The 21,549-nt window shown below is 39.0% G+C and overlaps 1 protein-coding gene across 1 annotated transcript in view; it reads right to left on the bottom strand.

The window, feature by feature from the left end:
- Positions 1 to 402: 402 nt before the first annotated feature.
- The window catches only part of LOC308495715 (uncharacterized protein), a gene marked incomplete at its 3' end in the record, with an annotated part of 29,132 nt that continues 7,985 nt past the window's right edge, over positions 403 to 21,549 (bottom strand). Inside the window, exons 4-8 of the mRNA XM_081080702.1 lie at positions 19,895 to 20,001; positions 18,454 to 18,591; positions 16,076 to 16,146; positions 3,790 to 3,840; positions 403 to 425 (exon numbers count right to left, since the gene is read on the bottom strand). Of these exons, the coding sequence (XP_080936828.1) occupies positions 403 to 425; positions 3,790 to 3,840; positions 16,076 to 16,146; positions 18,454 to 18,591; positions 19,895 to 20,001 (390 nt within the window). The remainder of the gene's footprint in view (positions 426 to 3,789; positions 3,841 to 16,075; positions 16,147 to 18,453; positions 18,592 to 19,894; positions 20,002 to 21,549) is intronic.

Raw genomic sequence — 21,549 nt, 5'->3', positions numbered from 1 at the left:
TTGGCAACACCTGAGAGTACCTTGTTTTCACCAAAAGTCCCCAGGGCTGAATTGAAAACGCAATTAATAGCTGACAAGAGGAACCTGAACTGGGACAAAAGCAATGAGCTAAATCGAGGTAGAACGATACACTGACCCTTCTCGATGGTCTGTCCCTGGTTCAAAGATTAATCTGTGTGGGTCAAAAACGGCAGTCTTGCATCTTTAACGTAGAAAGCAGTTATTAAATTGACCCCATTCCTTCCTTTCACCCTGAAACACTACAGTGAGGTCCCTGAAATGTGTGAAATGTTTGCAAGTTACACGTATAAAAGTCAAAGAACAAATATGTATGTTGTTAGCCTCCCCACTCTCCGATCACTTGTCCGCACAGCTTCCTGGCAATCTCCAACCTTCAAAACTTCAGCCTAAGAAGGCATAGACTCCTGAAACAAGGTTGGGCTCAAATGACCGTCAGTAGGACTTCTCTATTTCCCCGTTCCTGGAAAATAAGCTCAATGGGGCCTCAGTCATCCACTCCCAACACAGGCATGTTACCACCTACCCAACTCCATTACTGTTTTCACAATCAGTCCTCCCACTGCCCAACCCTCCATCTCCATGGGAAGGACATCAGCTCATTGGGAAAAGAGGTGGAGGTGACGAGACACCTGCCGTGGGCCATAGATCTATGTAGTTCAGCAATCTCCAGTGCCTTTGGACTCGAGGGGACCCCCTCTGTAATTTCGGGTGCAGGTGGATGATACCACATTCCTACTTGCTATTAAGAGAATGTTTCCAGAGTCTCAAAGGTTTAATATGTTTTCATACAACCTTAAATTTTGCTGGTTCCTCCAATTCAACAACGGAAAAGCAGCAACCTGTTCAGATACCCTTGAACCCCTTGGTAACAATGGAACCAGGGGTCAGTTAATCCACCTTCCGGAACCACACTCGTCTAATGAATAAAAACTAGGCCTAACAGCAAAGCTACTTTGTGAATCTACTGTGCCGACAACCTGGGATTACCAATGTTAGGCACATAGTATAGGGTCTAGGCCAGAGCAGAACACTCATTAAAGCTTACTGGCTTCTCTCGGCAGTCTCTCAGTTAACATGCAATTTTAGAAATCCATAAAATCCTACCTGCTTGCAGGGTCGCATTTAGAAAATTCATCCACTGTTAAAGAAAAAATTTACATTCATTGTAAATACACAACAGAAAAACACAGAACTTTAAAATTATCAGACTGAACTTATGAAAAAATATTTTTGGGACAACCCCTGAAGACTACAGTAGAATGAATGTTAATGATACTATTGGTGGGAAATTAATACGTGCAGAACTTTTACTTCCACTCCTATTTATATGTGTGTACATATATTTATATTTATATATTCATACATATATACGTACACATATATGTACATGCATGTACTTATGCATGTTTGTATGTATTATACATTTATATCTAATGAAAGAAAAATAAGCGGGATGTGCAATCATTTGATAGCTACAAGTCAAGTGCTACTTACAATGATTGTAATCCTCCCAAACCCATTGCAGTCAACGAAACGGTATCAGCAGTAAAATGAGTATCATAAACTAACACGGTCCAATTTAAATAGCATGATTTTTCTGTACTTCTGTCATGAAGAGCAGTTAGAAGAGAGTCCACTTGTTTTGCTCTTACACAGTACCGCTGTGCCGCTCTTCTGTCAAGGGTGTTCAGTTTAGGATGAAACATCCTGTCATCAGCAGCTTAGTCAAGAAGCAGTCTACTTTGCAGCACGGCAAAACACAGGAAATAGACTCTTTCTGGCCCTCTCTCCAGTGCAGGGTAAGTATGAAAGACTTTGCGATTCCAGTTTTATCTAGTCTAACCCCTGAGACTGTTTCCCTCCATTGCTGGAGAGTCTATCCGGCTCACCTCATAGAGCAGGAAGGTCCAAAGGGTTATTGCTGTACAGCAGCGAGTGATGCCATTTTTCTCATCCCTCCCCATAGTGGCAAATGTGTATAGAAATCATGGTTTTTTTACCTTGTAAGTCATATATCATCAAATCCTAAGCCGATGAATAACAGCAAACAAACAAACACCCCCCCCCCAAAAAAAAGACAAAGTGGTTATCTTGAATAACAACCTTCAATGACCCTGGAGTTTTAAGTTTTTAAACATTCAAAAAGATGGCCACTGTATGATTCCAACTATATGATATTCAGAAAAAAACAAAACTATAGAAGCAGTAAAAAGACGAGTGGTTTCCAGAGGTTAGGGAGAAGGGAGGACTGAGGAAACGCCACAGAGGGTATCTAGTAGTGAATCTATTCTGTGTGATACTGGAAGGGTGGAGACCTGTCATTATACGTTTGTCAAACCCCACAGATTGTACAACAGCAAGAGTGAGCTCTAACGTAAAGTGTGGGCTGTGAGTGGTCATGCTGAGTCAGTGCAGTTCATAGATCGTCGTGAATGTACCACCCGGGTGCAGGTGTCAACAGCGAGGGAGGCTCTGTGTGGACGGGGATGTGGGTTTTGAGGGAACTTTCTCTACTCTCTACTCAATTTTGCCCTGAACCTAAACCTGCTCTAAAAACGAAGGCTTACTAATAAAAAAAAAAAAATTTCCACTGAAACTGCTATTACCAGATATGAACACATTAATGCTATTTTCAAAATACAGTCACTTTGAAAATGAATATCAAGGTCCAGTATCAGAATATGATTATTCACCCAACCGAATGAAGCATATGAAAAGCCATAAACAAAGCAAGTCATTTTTGGAATACTTACACAAGAAAATCACTGATAAACGTGACTGAACATCTCGCTTTAGCATGCTGAATAGGGATGCCAAGTGAATCAAAATGGAATCGTCCCTGTACTTACAGGACAACTTTGATTCTCATTGTAAATCAGAAATCATTGTGCTGATTTTATTCAAAAGCTATATTGAAACATTAATCACACAAAAAGATTGGAGTTGCCATGGTTATTGCCATAGTAATGTATGTGCAATACCTGTGAAATACTCACGAAAAGGCAAAACAGTAACCAGCACTGCAATGTTTAATGGATGATACAACTGAAACCAATACCAAGGCACGTCACCATTTTCCTTGCTATTAAAATAAAATTTTAAGCTACACTAAAAATTAAGTCAGGCCTATAACTGCTGTGCCGAAAAGACTTCATACAGCAGGCCTGACTGCTATCCTTTGAAAGTCCTGCTTGAATGGCTGGCCCTTGGCTGGTATCTGGAAACCTGCATATGGTGAGGGTTCCCACCATTCCCTAACTAAGTGTGGCTCACCGTGCCTGAACTGCTTGTACAAACAAGGTGGTTCATGCTGGACACTCACTTTCCTTCTGGGAATCAGGAATGTTAGTACCAGCTAGGGGGACGCTGCCTATGTGACTGGCGTGCTATGAAAGCACTCCATGAAGGCACTGAGTCTAATGAGACTCCGGTACCAATAGACAGCATTTCACATGTGGTGCCAGAATTTAATAGTGGGGTATTAAGCACATCCTGCTAACTCCACAGGACATGCGTCTTGGAAACTTGCGCCTGGTTCCCTCCTGTCACAGACACTGCCACACACACCTTTTCTCTTTGCTGATTTTGCTCTCACTGTAACAAATCACAGGCATTAGTACAGCTATAAGCTGAGTCTTGTAAAGTGCTCTAGTGAATAACCAAACCCAGGGGTGGTGTTAAGAACCTCTAATAAATGGCATTATATGAAATTTTAATTCTGTGGGTTGATGCTTTCTACATGATTCAGAAGGTGATTTTGCAGATTACCTGTCATTAAATTCGTTTTTTTTGATTCTTCTTTTGCAGATTCCTGTAGAGCTAGATATATTTGAATAAAGGCATAAAGAGGATAAATGAAATGATGTCAGAAAATACTGTAAAACAAGCAACCATCCTATTTTAATCAGAATAAAAAATAAAACATCCTAATGACAACATGTTCTATCAATTCCTATATAGCAAATGAAGAGATCGCACTGTCAATTTTCTACAACTAGGCAAGTTTTATGTTCTTTTTATAATACTTATGAATCAATCAAGTAACTGGGATAATTACAGAAAAACATATAACTATCACTTGTAGTATAATAATGTACACTGATTATAGAGTTCCTTTGCTTTCTAAACTTTTTTATTTCTTATAAAACCAAAAACATAGCTCTCATATGAAAAGGCAGTGGTTAACAGAATATGTGAAAATGAAACAAAAAATTATATCCATGTAGGATGAATTACCCCTGGATATACCAAGAAACTCAACATTCAGAGGAAAAAAAACGTGTCTTCCCTATTGACCTGCTGCATTTCTCTCTCCATCTGATAATGTCCTAGTCACTCTTCTCATGTCCCATTGAAATGCTAGTGCACATTCTGGAAACCTAGGAATCATCTTCGTTTTCTCACTCCCCACTAACTTTTACATTCAATTATCACTAACTTCTATTAACCATAACACTCTCCAGGCTCTGCTTTATTTTTCCACAGCCACTGCCCTAGTCAAACAGGGGCTCTTAGCAGATGGCTTTCACAGGGGGAAAAATGAGACACCACCGACTGTTATTGTTGCTTCCTAAAGGAATAGGATTTATTTTCAGCAAAACAAATGAGAAAGACATAAGCCAGCAAAGACCAACATGTTAAATTGAATAAATTAACCTTCCTGACTTTCTTGTCTTTCAAAATGGATGCGTGAAAACATCACAGTGGACTGATACTAGTCCAAGGAAGTAAAAGCTTCCTTTGTCTGCGACTTATTTTTATGTGCTTTTCTTCAATCTATCCTCTATGTGAGGGGCCAGCAAACTCCAACCTGCCATCAGTTTTTATAAATAAAGCTTTACTGTAGCACGGTCTTGCCTATTCAGTTGGCCCACGACTGTTTTCATACCATGATGGCAGATTTGAGTAGGTATGACAGAGACCACATGGCCTAAAATCAGGCCCTTTACAGATAAGCTTGCTGGTCCCTGCTTATACCACAACCAGAGTGTCCGAATGCCGTCTCATCTTGTTCCTAGTCTGCTCAAAACTCTCCCATGATCCCTGCAGTAACCATTGCTGAGTCCCTGCCCACTTGCCATTTCTTCATCTTCATTCTCACTGGAGAACCACAATGCTGTGTGGATATTTACTGTCCCAATACACAAAGAACATGGCCTCTCTCCAGCTCCACAAAGAAAAATGATTATACTATGCTAATCACAGTGACTGCTGTACCCCTAACTGCTGTGGGAACCAGCATGTGCTGTACCCCAGCCTGGAAATGTTAAGGGATCTACTGGCAGCTTCTCAGTCTTCTTCCTATTTAAAAGAATCACATAGCTGATCATCACTGTTTATCAGGGAAACGGAAATCAAAACCACAGAGAAATACCACCTCATTACTGTCAGATGGCTACCATCAAAATGGCACCAGATAACAAATGTCGGCAAGGAAGTGGAGGAAAGGGAAAACAGACCCTGCACTGTTTTTGGATTTGTAAATTGTTATATTCACTGTGGGAAACAGTATGGAGATTCCTCAAAATATCAGAAATAGAACTGCCATGAGATCTTGCAATTCTACTTCTGGGTATTTGTCCAACGAAAACCAAAACAGTAATTTGAAAAGACACCTGCACCTCTATGTTCACCGCAGCAGTATATATAATAGCCAGGATATGGAAGCAACATAGGCGTCCTTCGATAGATGAATGCATAAAGAGGATTTGATATGTGTGTGTGTGGGGTGTGTGTGTGTGTGTGTGTGTGTATACAGTAATACTATAACTGATATTAGAATAATTAACTCATCCATAATATAACTGATATAATAACTCATCCATAAAAGATGAAATCTTGCCCTTTGTAACAATATGGAAGTTCCTAGAGGTATTATGTAAGTGAAAGAAGACAGAGAAAGACAAATACCTTATGATCTCATTTATATGTGGAACCTAAAAAAACAAAACAAACAAAACAGAAACAGATCCATAGCTACAAAAAAGTAACTTGATTGTTCCCAGATGAAAGGGAGTTGAAGAGATGAACGAAAAAGAAAGTGTATGAGAAGTACAAACTTCCAGTGATGAAATATCTAAGCCACAGGGATGTAGTTAACAGCACAGGGAAAATATCAATAATATTACAGTCACTTTGAAGGGTGATAGATGCTTACTAGACATATTGTGGTGATAACCTCGCAAGGCATATCAATGTCAAATCACTATGCTGTACACCTGAACTGATATAATGTGGTATGCCAACTATATAACACAGAAATGCAGTCCTTCAGCCTTTGGATATTGTCCTGTGAGAATATGATGCTTGGAGCCATTGCTAATTAACCAGCCAGCAAAGAAAATGGAAAACCTACAGAAACGCAGTCCTTCAGCCTTTGGATATTGTCCTGTGAGAATATGATGCTTGGAGCCGTTGCTAATTAACCAGCCAGCAAATGAGACTTAAACGAAACACTGACAACCTCACAACTGAAATAGGGACAACAACAGGCAACTCATGGCATCACAGAACCACCAAAACCATCCTGGTTCCTCCTGTTGTAACCACTGTTAATTAGGTCACCTATTACCTGCAGCTAAAACATTCTAACTGATATATTTCCCAAGGCCTACAGGATAAGAGCAACTCCTTTCTCTAGAACTAAAGACTTTCCTAAGCTTGCCTTACCTAGGTATTCACCACTTTCTCAAACATTCCCACAGCACGCTTTTTATACCATCAAAACTGAACTGCTTGTAAATCCTTCAAAGTTCACTGTGTATCTTAGCCTATGTCTGCAGTTCCTTCTGCCAAACCTATAATCTTGATTATTGTTTCCCCTGCCCAACACGGTCCTTCTGCCTCTTTATCTGGCCAACTCACACTCACACTGCATACTTCCCTTAAATCCTACCCAGATTTTCACAACCGAAATCATCATCATGGACATAAAGTGTCTGGCCCACGAGATCTGACAATTAGGTTCACGAAGTCATCCTAGAAAAAGTGCTGCACACCTCATTGCTGAGTATCACTATGGTCACCTTCGAAGTACACCTCTTGGGAAGCTATGCACCAATGCTAGCACCTAGTCTACTCTGCGAAGCAATTTTGGAACTCTTTATATGGAATGGCCATCAGAGCTGTTGTTGTATTACTCTTGATGTCCTGAATGTCATCAAAATGTCTTTCTTTCAGTATTTCCTTTATCTTCGGGTAAAGAAAGAAGTCATTGGGGGCAGATCAGATAAGTAGGGTGGGTGTATCAATACAGTTATTTGTTTACTGGCTAAAAACTCTCTCACAGACAGTGCCATGGGAGCTGATGTATTGCTGTCATGCAACAGCCATGAATAGTGGGCCAAAGGTTGAGGTTGTTTTCTTCTAACATTTTCATGCAGTCTTTTCAGAACTTCCAAAAACTAAACATGGTTAACTGTTTGTCCAGTTGGTACAAATTTATAATGAGTAATCCCTCTGATGTCAAAACAGTTTAGCAAAATTGTTTTGACTCTTGATTTCGACTGACAGAACTTTTTGGTCTTGGAGAATTGGCTGACTTCCATTGTGTACTTTGATGCTTTGTTTCAGAATCGTATTGGTACACCCACGTTTCATCACCAGTGAAAACACGGCTCAAAACATTGTCTTGCCTCTCCAAAAGGTCTTGGCAGCCTTTGACTCTCCTTTGCTTCTGTTCATCGGTGAGCTCCTTTGGATCTATTTTTGCACACACCTTTCTCATGCCAAGATTGTCAGTTAAAATTTTCCTAACTGTTTCTGTATCGATGTTTACTTGGTCTGCTATGCTTCTCACAGTCAGCCAATGATTTTGACTCACAATTCGATGAATTTTTGCAATGTTTCCTCCGTTCTGGTCGTTACTGGCCACCATGACGTCTCTTCATCAGTGACGCAATCTTTCCCCTCAGAAAAATGTTTAATCTATTTGTACATAGCCGTTTTCCTTGTGACATTATCCCCATGAACCTGGACTAACATGTTCCTGATTTCACTTCCACTCTTGCCAAGTTTAACAAGAAATTTAATGTTTGATCATAGCTCTGATTCAAGCTCAGACAGCCTCGCAATGGCACACAAAAACATGCAACAACAACGAGCAAGACACTCGTGTCAGCTCAGCAAGACACCGCCACACATCAACACGAACACAGCTCTGAGACACTGATATACCAAGGTTATGAAACCTTACTGAGCTGTTTCTACAGTGCTGCCAATGTAAGCGCACGGTGGCAAGTTCTCAAACTTAATTGTCAGATCTGATGCTACAACCCAATAAAAAACAATAATGATAATTATAAGCTCTCAGTGGATTCTGGCACCTAGTAAGCACTGTGTAAAGTATAATAAATAATAAAAATGACAATAATAAGAACACGCTCTTGGAGGTAGGGACTGTGGTTTTAAAATGCTTGTCTTCTGCAACATCAAAATAACACTTAGTGCCTAAAAGACTCCTGATGGTTACATAGCAAACGGCTGCAGAGGCAAATAAATACATGAATGAAAAGATTGGCCTTGAAAATTCTGTTTTAAGAAACCATAGAAATAAGCCAGGGACAGCTCTAAAGTCTTAGGGGCACATTAAAGATCAAATTCCATTTCATCTCTGTGTTTCCTATAACTTGCAAAACCACCGACACAAGTGCTTTGATAGAGGTCTACTAAGTTAAAGGGGTCCTTGGGCATTTCAGATTGCACAATGTGCCACATTCAGTGAGCAGAATAGCGTTTTTGTCATTGTGAAACTTTTCTGTACTTTTATTATAATCTTTTGAGTCCTAAGTTAGGCTATGGGAACATTTATTATGATTATCTTTTGACTAATGGCTACAAAGCATCTTGTTCTAGAGAAATTACACTGTTATGACAACTATCCAACTAACAGAAGAAAACATTTTCTTCTAATGAGGTCAACATGTCTCACTCTGTTTTGACTTATGAGAAAAAAAGGTGATAATAGTGAGACCTTGTTGGCATATCCACATGGAAAATAACCCATGCTTCTCAACAAGGCACAGCTTTACTGACTTGTATCAGTAGATACCTTTTAAAAACAGTCTCACTGCGGAGAACTACCAAAAATGGCAGCGTGAGGTGAGCCTCTGTAACGTTCCCCTGGAATTTACAACTAATCGGACAACAATAACTCCACAAAGGACTCCCTGCACAGCAGGCAGGCAAGATGAAGAGGCCCACTACTGAATTCACCTCCAGGTGGGCGAATCGCGTGAGCGGGGGAGGAGGGAAGGGAGAAGTGCGGAGAAGGAGCCGCGTGGGAGCAGGTCAAAGACCTAGATCAGTGCTCCGAGCACGCTGCATCCCGGAACTACCGCAGCTGCGGGAGAGGGAAGGACTCGGACTGCTAGGGCTCCGCTTACGGCCCACAGGGCTGAGGGGGCAGCATATAACACGGCTGAACCCAACCCACAAGGCAGAGACCTCGGAGCAAAGACTGAGGGAAGAAGGCTGAAAATGGTGGTTTAAGCCCTCACTGCCGAGCGGAGAACGGAAGCCTTAGGCACTAAGACTAGCCGCCCCCTCCCTACCCTCCCAGAGTTCGGCCCACCCCCAACGGCCCGGTGCTAGAAGCGATAAAGTAGCAGTGTCAGATCAAAAGGACAGGATATTTGCAGATCTGAGAACTGTGGACCGTAGACACAGATTCGCAGCCCAACTAGTTACGGCGAAGGGGAGGGAGCTGTGGAAGCGGGACCAGCTGTGGTGGTGGTCGCTGCCATTGCTCTGGGCCACCTCTCACAACTCACCCCGCCCCTGGCCCCACCTATCTGGGCGGATCCCTGCAGGAGTAAACAGAACTGCTGAAACATACGGGCTCTTAATCGGGTGCAAAAAGAGCTTTGGAACTTCAAAAGTTCTCTGCACCCCCACAAGGACGTGGCGCCCTATGACCCAGGTGAACTGTTAACAGAGGAGAGGCCAGTCTCTCAGGAAATCCCGCCATTGTGTGAGAAGCTGGAATAGTGCAGAGAAAACGTAGCACTACTGTGTCAGAGGAAAAAAAAGGCTGCAGTCAGAGAGAAAATAAAACGTTCTACCAACAAGTATTGGAAAACAAAAGAAAGACCTCTTCCTATCAACCTGTTGCAGAAGCCTCTCCTGTAGATGTCTAAGAAGAGAAATAATAAATCAGTAATTGCCAAGAAAAACCAAGGCAACAAGACAGCTCAGAAAGAAAGGGAAGTCTCCAGAAAAGGAACTTAAAGATATGGAAATATGTGACTTAAATGATAGAGAATTCAAGATTGCAGTTCTGAAAAACCTCAAAGAGATGCAAGAAAACACAGAAAGGCAATTTAATGAACTCAGAAACGCAATCAAAGAACAACATGAGCATTTTATGAAAGAGATTGAAATTTTGAAAAAGAACCAAATGGAATTTCTGGAGATTAAGAACTCAATAGAAGAAATTGAGAATGAAATAACCAGCTTAGGTAGTAGAGTTGACCATATGGAGGAAAGAATCAGTGACATCGAAGATAGAAACCTGGAAATTACACAGATGGAAAAAGAAAGAGACTTGAGACTTAAAAGAAATGAAAGAACTCTACAAGAAGTATCTGACTCCATCAGAAAGAGCAATATAAGAATAACGGGCATACCAGAAGGAGAAGAAAGAGAGAAGGGAACAGAGAATATATTCAAAGAAATTGTTGATGAGAACTTCCCAAATTTGTGGACAGAACTGGATCCTCGAATCCAAGAATCAAATAGAACACCTAATTACCTCAATCCCAACAGGCCTTCTCCAAGGCACATTACATTGAAGCTGTCTAAAATTAACACCAAAGAAAGAATCCTCAAGGCAGCCAGGGAAAAGAAGACGGTAACCTACAAAGGAAAGCCCATTAGATTATCATCAGATTTTTCAGCAGAAACTCTACAAGCCAGGAGGGAGTGGAACCAAATATTCAAAATGTCGAAAGAGAGAAATCATGAGCCAAGAATGATATATCCAGCAAAGATATCCTTTAGATATGAAGGAGGAATAAAGACTTTTCCAGACATACAGAAGCTGAGGGAATTTTCTAATACACGACCTGCACTACAAGAAACACTAAAGGAGGCTATTCGACCACCATCAACAGGGACAATTTGTGGCAACCGAAACATAAAAAAAAAAAAGGGGGGAGCGTAAAGGCCTGAACCAGAATATGGGAATGGAGAAAGTAAGCGTGCTGAAGAAAATGGAATACTCTAAATATCAAACTTTCTTTTACATAATCTTAAGGGTAACCACTCAAAAAAAAATCCAGAACTGAAATATATACTGTAATAAAAGAAGAAACAGAGGGAAACATCATAGAATACCACCACACAGAAATAACAGACAACAACAAAAAGGCAAAGAAACAATGGAGTCACAGCCTTACCAGAAAACTAAAGATAGAATGACAGGAAATCCTCACGTATCAATAATCACCCTAAATGTAAATGGACTGAACTCACCAATAAAAAGGCACAGAGTAGCAGATTGGATCAAAAAACTAAACCCAACCACATGCTGTCTCCAAGAGACACATCTCAGCTACAAGGACAAGCATACACTCAAAGTGAAAGGGTGGAAATTGACACTCCAAGCAAATGGTACCCAGAGAAAATCAGGTGTAGCCATAATGATATCAGATGAAACAGACTTCAGGGTGAAAAAGATAACAAGAGACAAAGATGGACATTTCATAATGGTAAAGGGGACTATACAACAAGACATAACAGTCATCAATATTTATGTCCCAAATCAGGGAGCACAGAAATATACCAAGCAACTACTAATAGAACTAAAGGGAGAAATTGACCAAAACACAATTATACTAGGGGACTTAAATACATCATTGACAGCTATGGATAGATCATCCAAACCGAAGATAAATAACGAAATTGCAGCCCTAAATGACACATTACATGAAATGGACATCATTGTCATATATAGAGCACTTCATCCTAAAACATCATACTATACATTCTTTTTGAGTGTACATGGAACATTCTCAAGGATAGACCATATATTAGGGCAGAAAAGCAGCCTCAGCAAATTTAAGAAGATTGAAATCATACCAAGCATATTCTCTGATCACAAGGCTTTGAAATTGAGATTGGATATCAACTGCGAAAAGAAAGCAGGAAAAAACACAAATACATGGAGATGAAACCACATACTTTTAAAGAACGACTGGGTTAAAGAAGAAATTAGAGGAGAGATCAAAAGATACATAGAAACAAATGACAATGAAAGTACATCCTACCAAAATTTTTGGGATGCAGCGAAAGCAGTTTTAAGAGGGAAGTTTATATCATTACAGGCCTGTCTCAAGAAAAGAGAAAAATCCTAAATAAACAACCTCATGTTACACCTCAAAGAACTAGAAAAAGAAGAACAAGTGAAACCCAAGGTCAGCAGAAGAAAGGAAATAACAAAAATCAGAGCAGAGCTCAATGAAATAGAGAACAAAAAGACAATAGAAAAAATTAATGTGACAAAGAGCTGGTTCTTTGAAAAAATTAATAAAATCGACAAACCCTTGGCTAGACTCACTAAGATAAAAAGAGAGAAGACACTAATTAACAAAATCAGAAATGAGAAAGGGGAAGTTATCACGGACACCACAGGAATACAAAGGATCATGCAAGAATACTATGAAGGACTATATGCCACCAAATTCAATAACCTAGAAGAAATGGACAAGATCTTAGAAACATATAGCCTTCCAAGGCTGAACCATGAAGAACTGGAAAATCTAAACAGACCGATCACCAGTAACGAAATTGAATCAGTCATCAAAAACTTTCCCAAAATCAAAAGTCCTGGACCAGATTGCTTCACCAGTGAATTCTACCAAACCTTCAAAGAGGATCTAATACCAATCCTGCTCAAACTCTTCCAAAAAATTGAAGAAGAGTCAGTACTCCCTAACTCATTTTATGAGGCCAACATTACCCTGATACCAAAACCTGGTAAGGACAACACAAAAAAAGAAAACTACAGGCCTATATCTCTGATGAATACTGATGCAAAAATCCTGAACAAAATTCTAGCAAAGCGAATACAACAATGCATCAAAAAGATTATTCACCACGACGAAGTGGGGTTCATACCCGGGGCACAAGGATGGTTCGACATCCGCAAAGCCATCAATGTGATACATCACATGAACAAAATAAAGGACAAAAATCATATGATTATATCAATTGATGCAGAAAAAGCATTTGACAAGATACAACAATCACTTATGATTAAAACACTTAAAAAAAAAGGTATAGAAGGAAAATACCTTAACGTAATAAAGGCCATCTATGACAAGCCCTCAGCTAATCTCATAATTAATGGTAAAAAACTGAAGCCCTTTGCTCTACGTTCAGGAACACAACAGGGCTGTCCCCTATCACCTCTGCTTTTCAACACAGTGTTGGAAGTCCTTGCCAGAGCCATCAGGCAAGAGAAAGAAATAAAGCATCCAAATTTGGAATGAAGAAGTTAAAATATCACTCTTTGCAGATGACATGATGCTATATATAGAAAACCCTAAGGACTCCACCAAAAAGCTGTTAGAAACAATCAACGAATACAGTAAGTTGCTGGCTACAAAATCAACATACAAAAGTCCATTGCATTCCTATATACTAACAATGAAATCTCAGAAAAAGAAATACAAAAAACAATTCCCTTTGCAATTGCAGCAAAAAGAATAAAATACCTAGGAATAAACTTAACCAAGGAAGTGAAGGATTTATATGCTGAAAACTGTAAGACATTTTTGAAAGAAATTGAAGAAGACACAAAGAAATGGAAAGACATTCCGTGCTCATGGATTGGAAGAATCAACATAGTTAAAATGGCCATATTACCCAAAGCCATATACAGATTTAATGCAATCCCCATCAAAATCCCAATGGCATCTTTTTAAAGAAATAGAACAAAAAATCATCAGATTTGTTTGGAACCACAAAAGGCCCTGAATAGCCAAAGCAATCTTAAGAAAAAAGAACAATGCTGGAGGTATCACACTGCCTGACTTTAGCTTGTACTACAGGGCTACAATAATCAAAACAGCATGGTATTGGCAGAAAAACAGACACATAGACCAATGGAATAGAATTGAGAACCCAGAAATAAAACCACATAAATATGGACAGATAATTTTTGACAAAAGAAGCTAAAAACATACAATGGAGGAAAGACAGCCTCTTCAATAAATGATGCTGGGAGAATTGGATAGCCACGTGCAAAAGAATGAACTGGACTGTTATCTGTCACCATGTACCAAAATTAATTCAAAATGGATCAAAGACTTAAGCATAAGACCTGACACAATAAACTGCATTGAAGAAAACATAGGTACTAAACTTATGGACCTTGGGTTCAAAGAACATTTTATGAATTTGACTCCAAAGGCAATGGACGTAAAAGCTAAAATAAACAAATGGGACTATATGAAACTTAAAAGTTTCTGCACAGCAAAAGAAACCATCGACAAATAAAGAGGCAACCGACTGAATGGGAGAAGATTTTTGCAAATGGTTCCTCCGATAAGGGTCTAACATCCAAAATATACAAGGAACTCATGAAACTCAACAACAAAAAAACAAACAACCCAATTGAAAAATGGGCAGAGGACCTGAAGAGACATTTCTCCAAAGAGGACTTACAAATGGCAAATAGACATATGAAAAAATGCTCCACATCACCAATCATCAGAGAAATGCAAATAAAAACCACAATGAGATATCACCTCACCCCAGTCAGAATGGCTTTCATCAACAAGACAAATAGCAACAAGTGTTGGAGAGGCTGTGGAGAAAAAGGAACCATCTTACACTGTTGGTGGGAATGCAGACTGGTGCAGCCGCTATGGAAGGCAGTGTGGAGGTTCCTCAAAAAATTACAAATAGAATTACCATATGACCCAGCAATCCCTCTCCTGGGTAACTACCCAAAGAATTTGAAATCAGTTATACATAAAGACACGTGTGCTCCAATGTTCATTGCAGCTTTGTTTATGGTGGCCAAGACATGGAAACAACCAAAATGTCCTTCGATAGATGAATGGATAAAGAAGTTGTGGTATATAAACACAATGGAATACTATTCGGCCTTAAGGAAAGATGATATAGGAACATTTGTGACAACATGAATGGATCTTGAGAGTATAATGCTAAGCGAAATAAGTCAGACAGAAAAAGCAGAGAACCCTATGATTTCACTGATATGTGGTATATAAACCAAAAACAACAAAAGAACAAGACAAACAAATGAGAAACAAAAATTCATAGTCACAGACAATAGTTTAGTGGTTACCAGAGGGTAAAGGGGGTGGGGGGAGGGAGATGAGGGTAAGGGGTATCAAATATATGGTGATGGAAGGAGAACTGACTCTGGGTGGTGAACACATACTGGGATTTATAGATGATGTAATACAGAATTGTACACCTGAAATTATGTAATTTCATTAACAATTGTCACCCCAATAAATAAATTTTTAAAAAAAACAGTCTCACTGCGATTCCTTCACACTGGCTAAGTTTTGTAGTTCTTATTGTTTGCCATTTGTTTATGGGACTACGAAGGTATTGTTGAGTTCTTAGTTTTAGTTACATTATGGTGAGACAAACCACAATGTAATAACAAGAATTCATTCACTACGTGTAATCCATTTGCTGTAAAATTTAAACAAATATCCATTTTTACAAGTCCAACTTATTGTCCAACTTATAAGGTGATTATAGAAGCAACATACAACATACTAACTTAAAAATCATTTTTCTTATTTACACAAATATCATATGGGATTGTAGGGGTCATGACTAGATAAATGAGTTTCTTTTCACACAATACTCTCTCAGATTTTAAATTACCTACAATTAACTTTTATAATAATTCTGAATACTAGACTATTAAGAAAGACATTAACTAACAAAGAAAAAATATACATGCAATATACACATTTTTTAACAGCTCTTTCAATAGCAAAACTTTCTTAGTCTTACTGTATGTCTGGTAGGACCACAAAGAATACTTCACTATTAAGAGTCTTACCTCGACTGTTACTGTCAGAAGACGTTTCACATCTCCATCCTTTTTTATAACCAGAAATTAGTTGGACGTTGCTATGTATAAAAGAGGTGAGAATATTACTGTCTTAATACTGACAGGAAAACATTTATCAAAACATGGAATTCTTAGAGTATTTCAGGTAATATCTGAACTAATATAAAAACTTGAATTATCCCATACGCTTCAATTTTGTAAGTTCTAAAGACAAACAAATAAAGAAACAAAAACTTATAGACACAGACAACAGTTCAGTAGTTGTCAGACAGTAAGTGGAAGAGGGGATAGTAGAAAAGGGTAAAGGGGGTCAAACATATGGTGACAGAAGGAGAACTGACTCTGGGTGGTCAACACACAATGTGATATATAGACAATATATTAAAGAATTGTACATTTGAAACCTATGTAATTTTACTAACCATTGTCACCCCTATAAATTTAAGTTAAAAAAAAACCATAGTAAGTTGTACAAAATTTTTCTTAAGCATGTGATTAAAGAAGACAAAAAAACAAGGTGAACCAGTCATGTTGAGGGCAGTATAGTTCAGTCAGTGAATTAGAATTAGCAGGGGCAAGTGTTGAGAACTCAGAAATCCTAGTTCTATAGCCCACAAGATCCGTTTTCGGGGAAGTCACCGCTGTTAGAATCAGAGCTTTCCTCTACAAACCAAGCATCTCACTGCCTTATTTTATAGGTTGTCAGAGGATCAAATAGGTAATACAGCAAAATTGTAAGGCAACGGAATAACTTTTTTTGAGCTTTAGTTTTTGAAATTATTTTGGAATTCCAAATAAACCTAATGTGTGCTTTTCATAGGTTCTATTTAACATTCAAATGTTGCAGTTTACAGAAAATGTTTTTAATTTTGGTTATCAGCTACTCTCTTTGTGGTTTGTAATTCAGTACATCTCAGCTATTATGTAATTTGTAATTAAATGCGTTTAGAAATATGTTACCTCAATAAGGTAGATAACATAACTGCCCCTATTATCGTAGCTAATCACACCAGTGGCAGAAAAGTCACAGAAGTCAAGACCTGGCTTGGACTACTTCCGTCTCATGTCTACCTCCTGAAACTCTGACCTATCAGATCTTTCTAACCTTCCTAGGCATCCCCAGTTGACGTGGAAGATAGAACACATGCACACTCATGAGGCGTGGAAGGGGTGCAGCTATTCTAACACCAAGTAACCTCCTTTAGATCCAGAGCTTTCTGTTTACTGGCTTCCGTGTCAGGCAAAACTTTAAATACTCTGAAACCTGAGGGAGAGTCAAGTCACTGGCCAGATTTTCATTATTTTGGAAAACAGATCACTGAGCCTCATCTTAACTAAGGAATCACAGGCAAGTTAGTGTCTACTACTCTGGGAAAGGCGTATGGGACCTTCCAGGACCTAAGGAAAGATACTCCATGGGATAGCAAGTGGCCTTGGGGTACAGATCTGGTAACAGGAGAAAGGAAAGTCTGATCTTTTCCTGCAGCATTACTGGCACCTCTCTGACAGCTCAGAAAGTTCCAACTAACATGTGCCGGCAGAAGACACAACAAGACACTCAAAAGGGTAAGTCATTATGAGGTTTGGGCTAAGATGTGGGCCCCACATAGTTTTTCAGTGTTGGGGAAGGCTGTGTGTGGCTAAAGCTAGAAGTCCAGACTCCCGGGACAGGGAGCTGGTGCTCTGGAATAGGGGCTAAGGATGTAAGCGAGCATCTGCATGTCAAGTTAAAAATATCGCCACTTCGAAGTCCAAATGTGGAAAACCATGGACACAGAGGACTCGGGATCAGCAAGGGAACCTGGGAGCACAGGGAGTCATGACGACGGGATCCGTTTCTATAGCAACCATGCAGCAACACAATCGATGGAAACCAATGAATGACCAGAATGACCTTCCTTCCCTCTCCATCTGACTTGTGAAAGAGGATGGTCCCCCTTGGACTTAGGGAACACTCTGGCTTCTTGAAAAATTCAAGGGGGGAGCATAGCCAATAGCCTCCAGAAAATACAGAATTTCCTGCTAAACTGTACATTTTACACACCCAAATAACTAGTAGGAAAAGTCAGAGAAGAGACATTATTGGTACCTGACACACAGGGGTTATGCTTGGAATGAAACGGAGAATGTGGGGATCCCTAAAGATAAAGGTCTTCAAAGTTCTGGGATAAGGAATCTGTCCCTTTGCTACGTCTTACACGTCTGATCGTTTGCTTGGTTTCTGGCTGAGGATGTCTACTAACTCACTGCCATTCCCCTCCTGCCTGACCCCAGTTAGGACGTCTCACCTGTTCCCTAAGAAGTAACAGTTCAAGTGTTTGGAAGCCCAGTTTGGTGATAACTAGCATTTCAATGTACACACTTACTCCTTCAAACCCTTAGAGAAAGCATATTCTTCCGCGGTGCGCCCAGTGTCATCTCGAGCAAAGACATCTGCACCTGCCTGAAGCAGAAGCTGGACTGTATTTGAGGACTTATTCCTTGCAGCAAGCATGAGGGCTGTTCTGAAATAACGAAGAGACAACTTCACCCTTAGGAACTTTCAGTTACATAAACAGCAACATTGAGAGACTTTACCAAGTTCAATACAGTGCTTATCTGTATACAATCGACCATTTACATGCTTAAGTGTTCATCTTTGTAAATTATGTCCAAGGCTAAAATGAAGGGACATAAAAACAAAACAAAAAAAGCCTCTTGCCCCACTGGGTATTACCATAAGGTGCTAATTTAAAGGTCTCTAATAGACAAGTAACTCTGCTGAGGTCACTTATCTGAAATAGGTGAAGATTTCAATGAAGAATTTCCCGTTTCGTCCTTAGTCTTATATATGGTGCATCCAAAGTCAGCTAGAAGTCAAGTAAGTTAAAGCTACTTGGCAGGCTCAAAACAATAATATTAGTACTAATTCTAGTAAACATTGTCATCGTTGAGTTAACGGTGCTCATAAGCATGTGCTGGGCACTGAATCACATGCCAGGTCATGACACACGACCATACTTGAAGGAGATATTATTTCCCTCGTTTCCACATCGGGAAACATGTTTGGTGATGACAGTAATGTTCCCATGGTCACACACGTGACACATAGGAAAGCTGAACATTGAACCCAGTCCTGAGTGCACTGAAAGCCCATCTCTTCTTTAATCACCCATCCATGACTTGTTTCATTAAAGAAGAAGTTTATTCAGTTAATGTTGTCTTTCTCCCTTCTACCCATACCAATTAAAAATGATTAAAAAAAACATCAAAATAGACTAGAAATGAAAAAAGAATAAAAACTGAGGAATATCTGGTAGTAATAATTCACAGTCATTTAGGGAACACCCTATAACATCAGTATTCCTTCAGGAAAACAATTTAAAGCAGAGTCATCCAAACAACAAAATCAACTCCTATTTACGTTTAACGTGCATCTTTTAAGGAAACCTGAATACACAGTAGAGGTTAAAAAAACTGTCAGAGAGACTAAACCCAATATTGTATCATAAACTAAGTTAGAGTCCATACTATACAAAATTAGTAAAATTACCGTGAAAACCCTTTAGCTAATATAATACCATGTGACCAAAAACTGCAATGACAAATGACATCAGTCGATATCATAAATGAATATGAATCCTGCAGGATACGGTTCTTCTTGTTCACCAGTCAGAATAATTGCTATTCTACCTAACTAACGATGTGCTGATATTTTTCACTTTGTAATTATAGGTTAATCCTCTTCTTCTTAATTTAATCTTTCTGACTTGAGTAACTGTTACCGCTCTAAAACAGTTCTAAGTTAAAAAACAAACAAACAAGTACCTTTTCCACTTATCAACTGCATGTATGTTTGCATGTCTCTCGAGTAAATATTCCACCATTTTCGGGCAGTTCTCATTCACAGCAAATAAAAGTGGTGTAAAACCAAACTGTAAAACAGAGAAAACAATTTATAGCTTAAAAAACTACGTAGTTCTAAATTGAATTTGAAAACTCATAAAAGATCCTCTAAACTTGAACATACACTAGAGAAAGTAAATAAAAAGTAGCCCTCTGTGTTGTCGTCTGCTGCTCCTTCCCTTTAAAATATCCTCCTCCTTCCTCTCCAACAGATGGACTTCCACCTCATTCTCCAGAACTCCCTTGAAACACTGACAGTCCTGGTGCCAAGAACTTTGCTCCCATCACAATCTCTATCGCACTATACTGCAGTTATTTTATCGTTCCCCACCTGAACCCAGAGCTTTCTGAGGGCAGGGGCTATTCTTCATCCCTGTATCTCCAAGCTCGAAAACATAGATGTAAATGCTTTAAGTCGTTTCATTGAATTGATAACCTAAATAATTATTTCTGGGGTAGTGTTTGTTACATTATATTCCAAAGAATATGTACTTTAGCAGAAATTAATTACTGTGCCCCAGTAGGAAGATTCCAGAAAGATCACCTGTGTTTGAGAAGTATTATAAAACTGTGCTTTATATGGTTATTACTAAAGAAGTGTTTCAGGTTGCTTAATCCCGATTTGACAATACTTTTCTGTGGCAAACATTAACATTTGAAGTATCATAGAATTTCAGGGATACAGTTTGGAGAGCTTTCCAACAGAAGTGAAGGTTTTCTGCAGTTTATACAAACTTGCTTGCTTCTCTTCTATCCATATTCTCAGGATCCCAGATGTCAACTTCAGGCTCTCCTACTCCAAAAGGGTCACTAAGGAAGTGGACTCTAAATTAAAAAGAGTTAGGCTTCAAATGACCTTTGATTGCTTATCACTAAATGGTCCATGGGTTTTCTCCCATTATAAGATGATGGGTTTTTATCTTAGCTGTTGGTAAGCTCAATGTGAAATTTTATTCTCAGTTACAATGATAACCTTGGGACCCCAATGCCTATCTACTTTCTGAAAAAATCTGTTTTTTATTCTGTTTCTATTTTAATTGCTACTTAAAATTATTTTATAGCTCAGGCAAAATGTAACTCCGAAATAAAATATCATGGCTTATCAGTTCACGTTTTAATGCTGATCTATATGGATGATTTTTAGCATCATGAAAGCAACTAAATCACTTGCATTTTTAAGGAACCACGTTGAGGAGGATGATAGAATACTGCCTGGAATATGCATAACATCTACAACTATAACCATCATTGACCTCATAAGACTTAAAGACATTTCAATGGGTATGATTATTTATAGGACATATAATGAAAAAGGAAGTTTTTAGGTTTTTGTTTTTTAAAAAGAAAAACTTAGGAATTCTAGCTTGAAAAACTCACTCTCATTCTAAGGAGATTAATATAGAATACGTATAATAAATCAATATAGACTGTCTTGAAAATCTTGAAGCGTTTATCAAAATATTCTATAAAACAGGAATCGCACACTCCAGTGCTTACGGAGGCAAAGAAGGTGACCCAAGTAAGTGAAGAAGCCAGGTGGGGACAGTAGCACACTAGGGAACACATGTCTCATATAA

Source organism: Rhinolophus hipposideros (genome assembly GCF_964194185.1).
Source record: "Rhinolophus hipposideros genome assembly, contig: HAP1_SCAFFOLD_89, whole genome shotgun sequence".
Taxonomy (NCBI): Eukaryota; Metazoa; Chordata; class Mammalia; order Chiroptera; family Rhinolophidae; genus Rhinolophus; species Rhinolophus hipposideros.
This window is presented reverse-complemented; position numbering and strand designations above follow the sequence as displayed.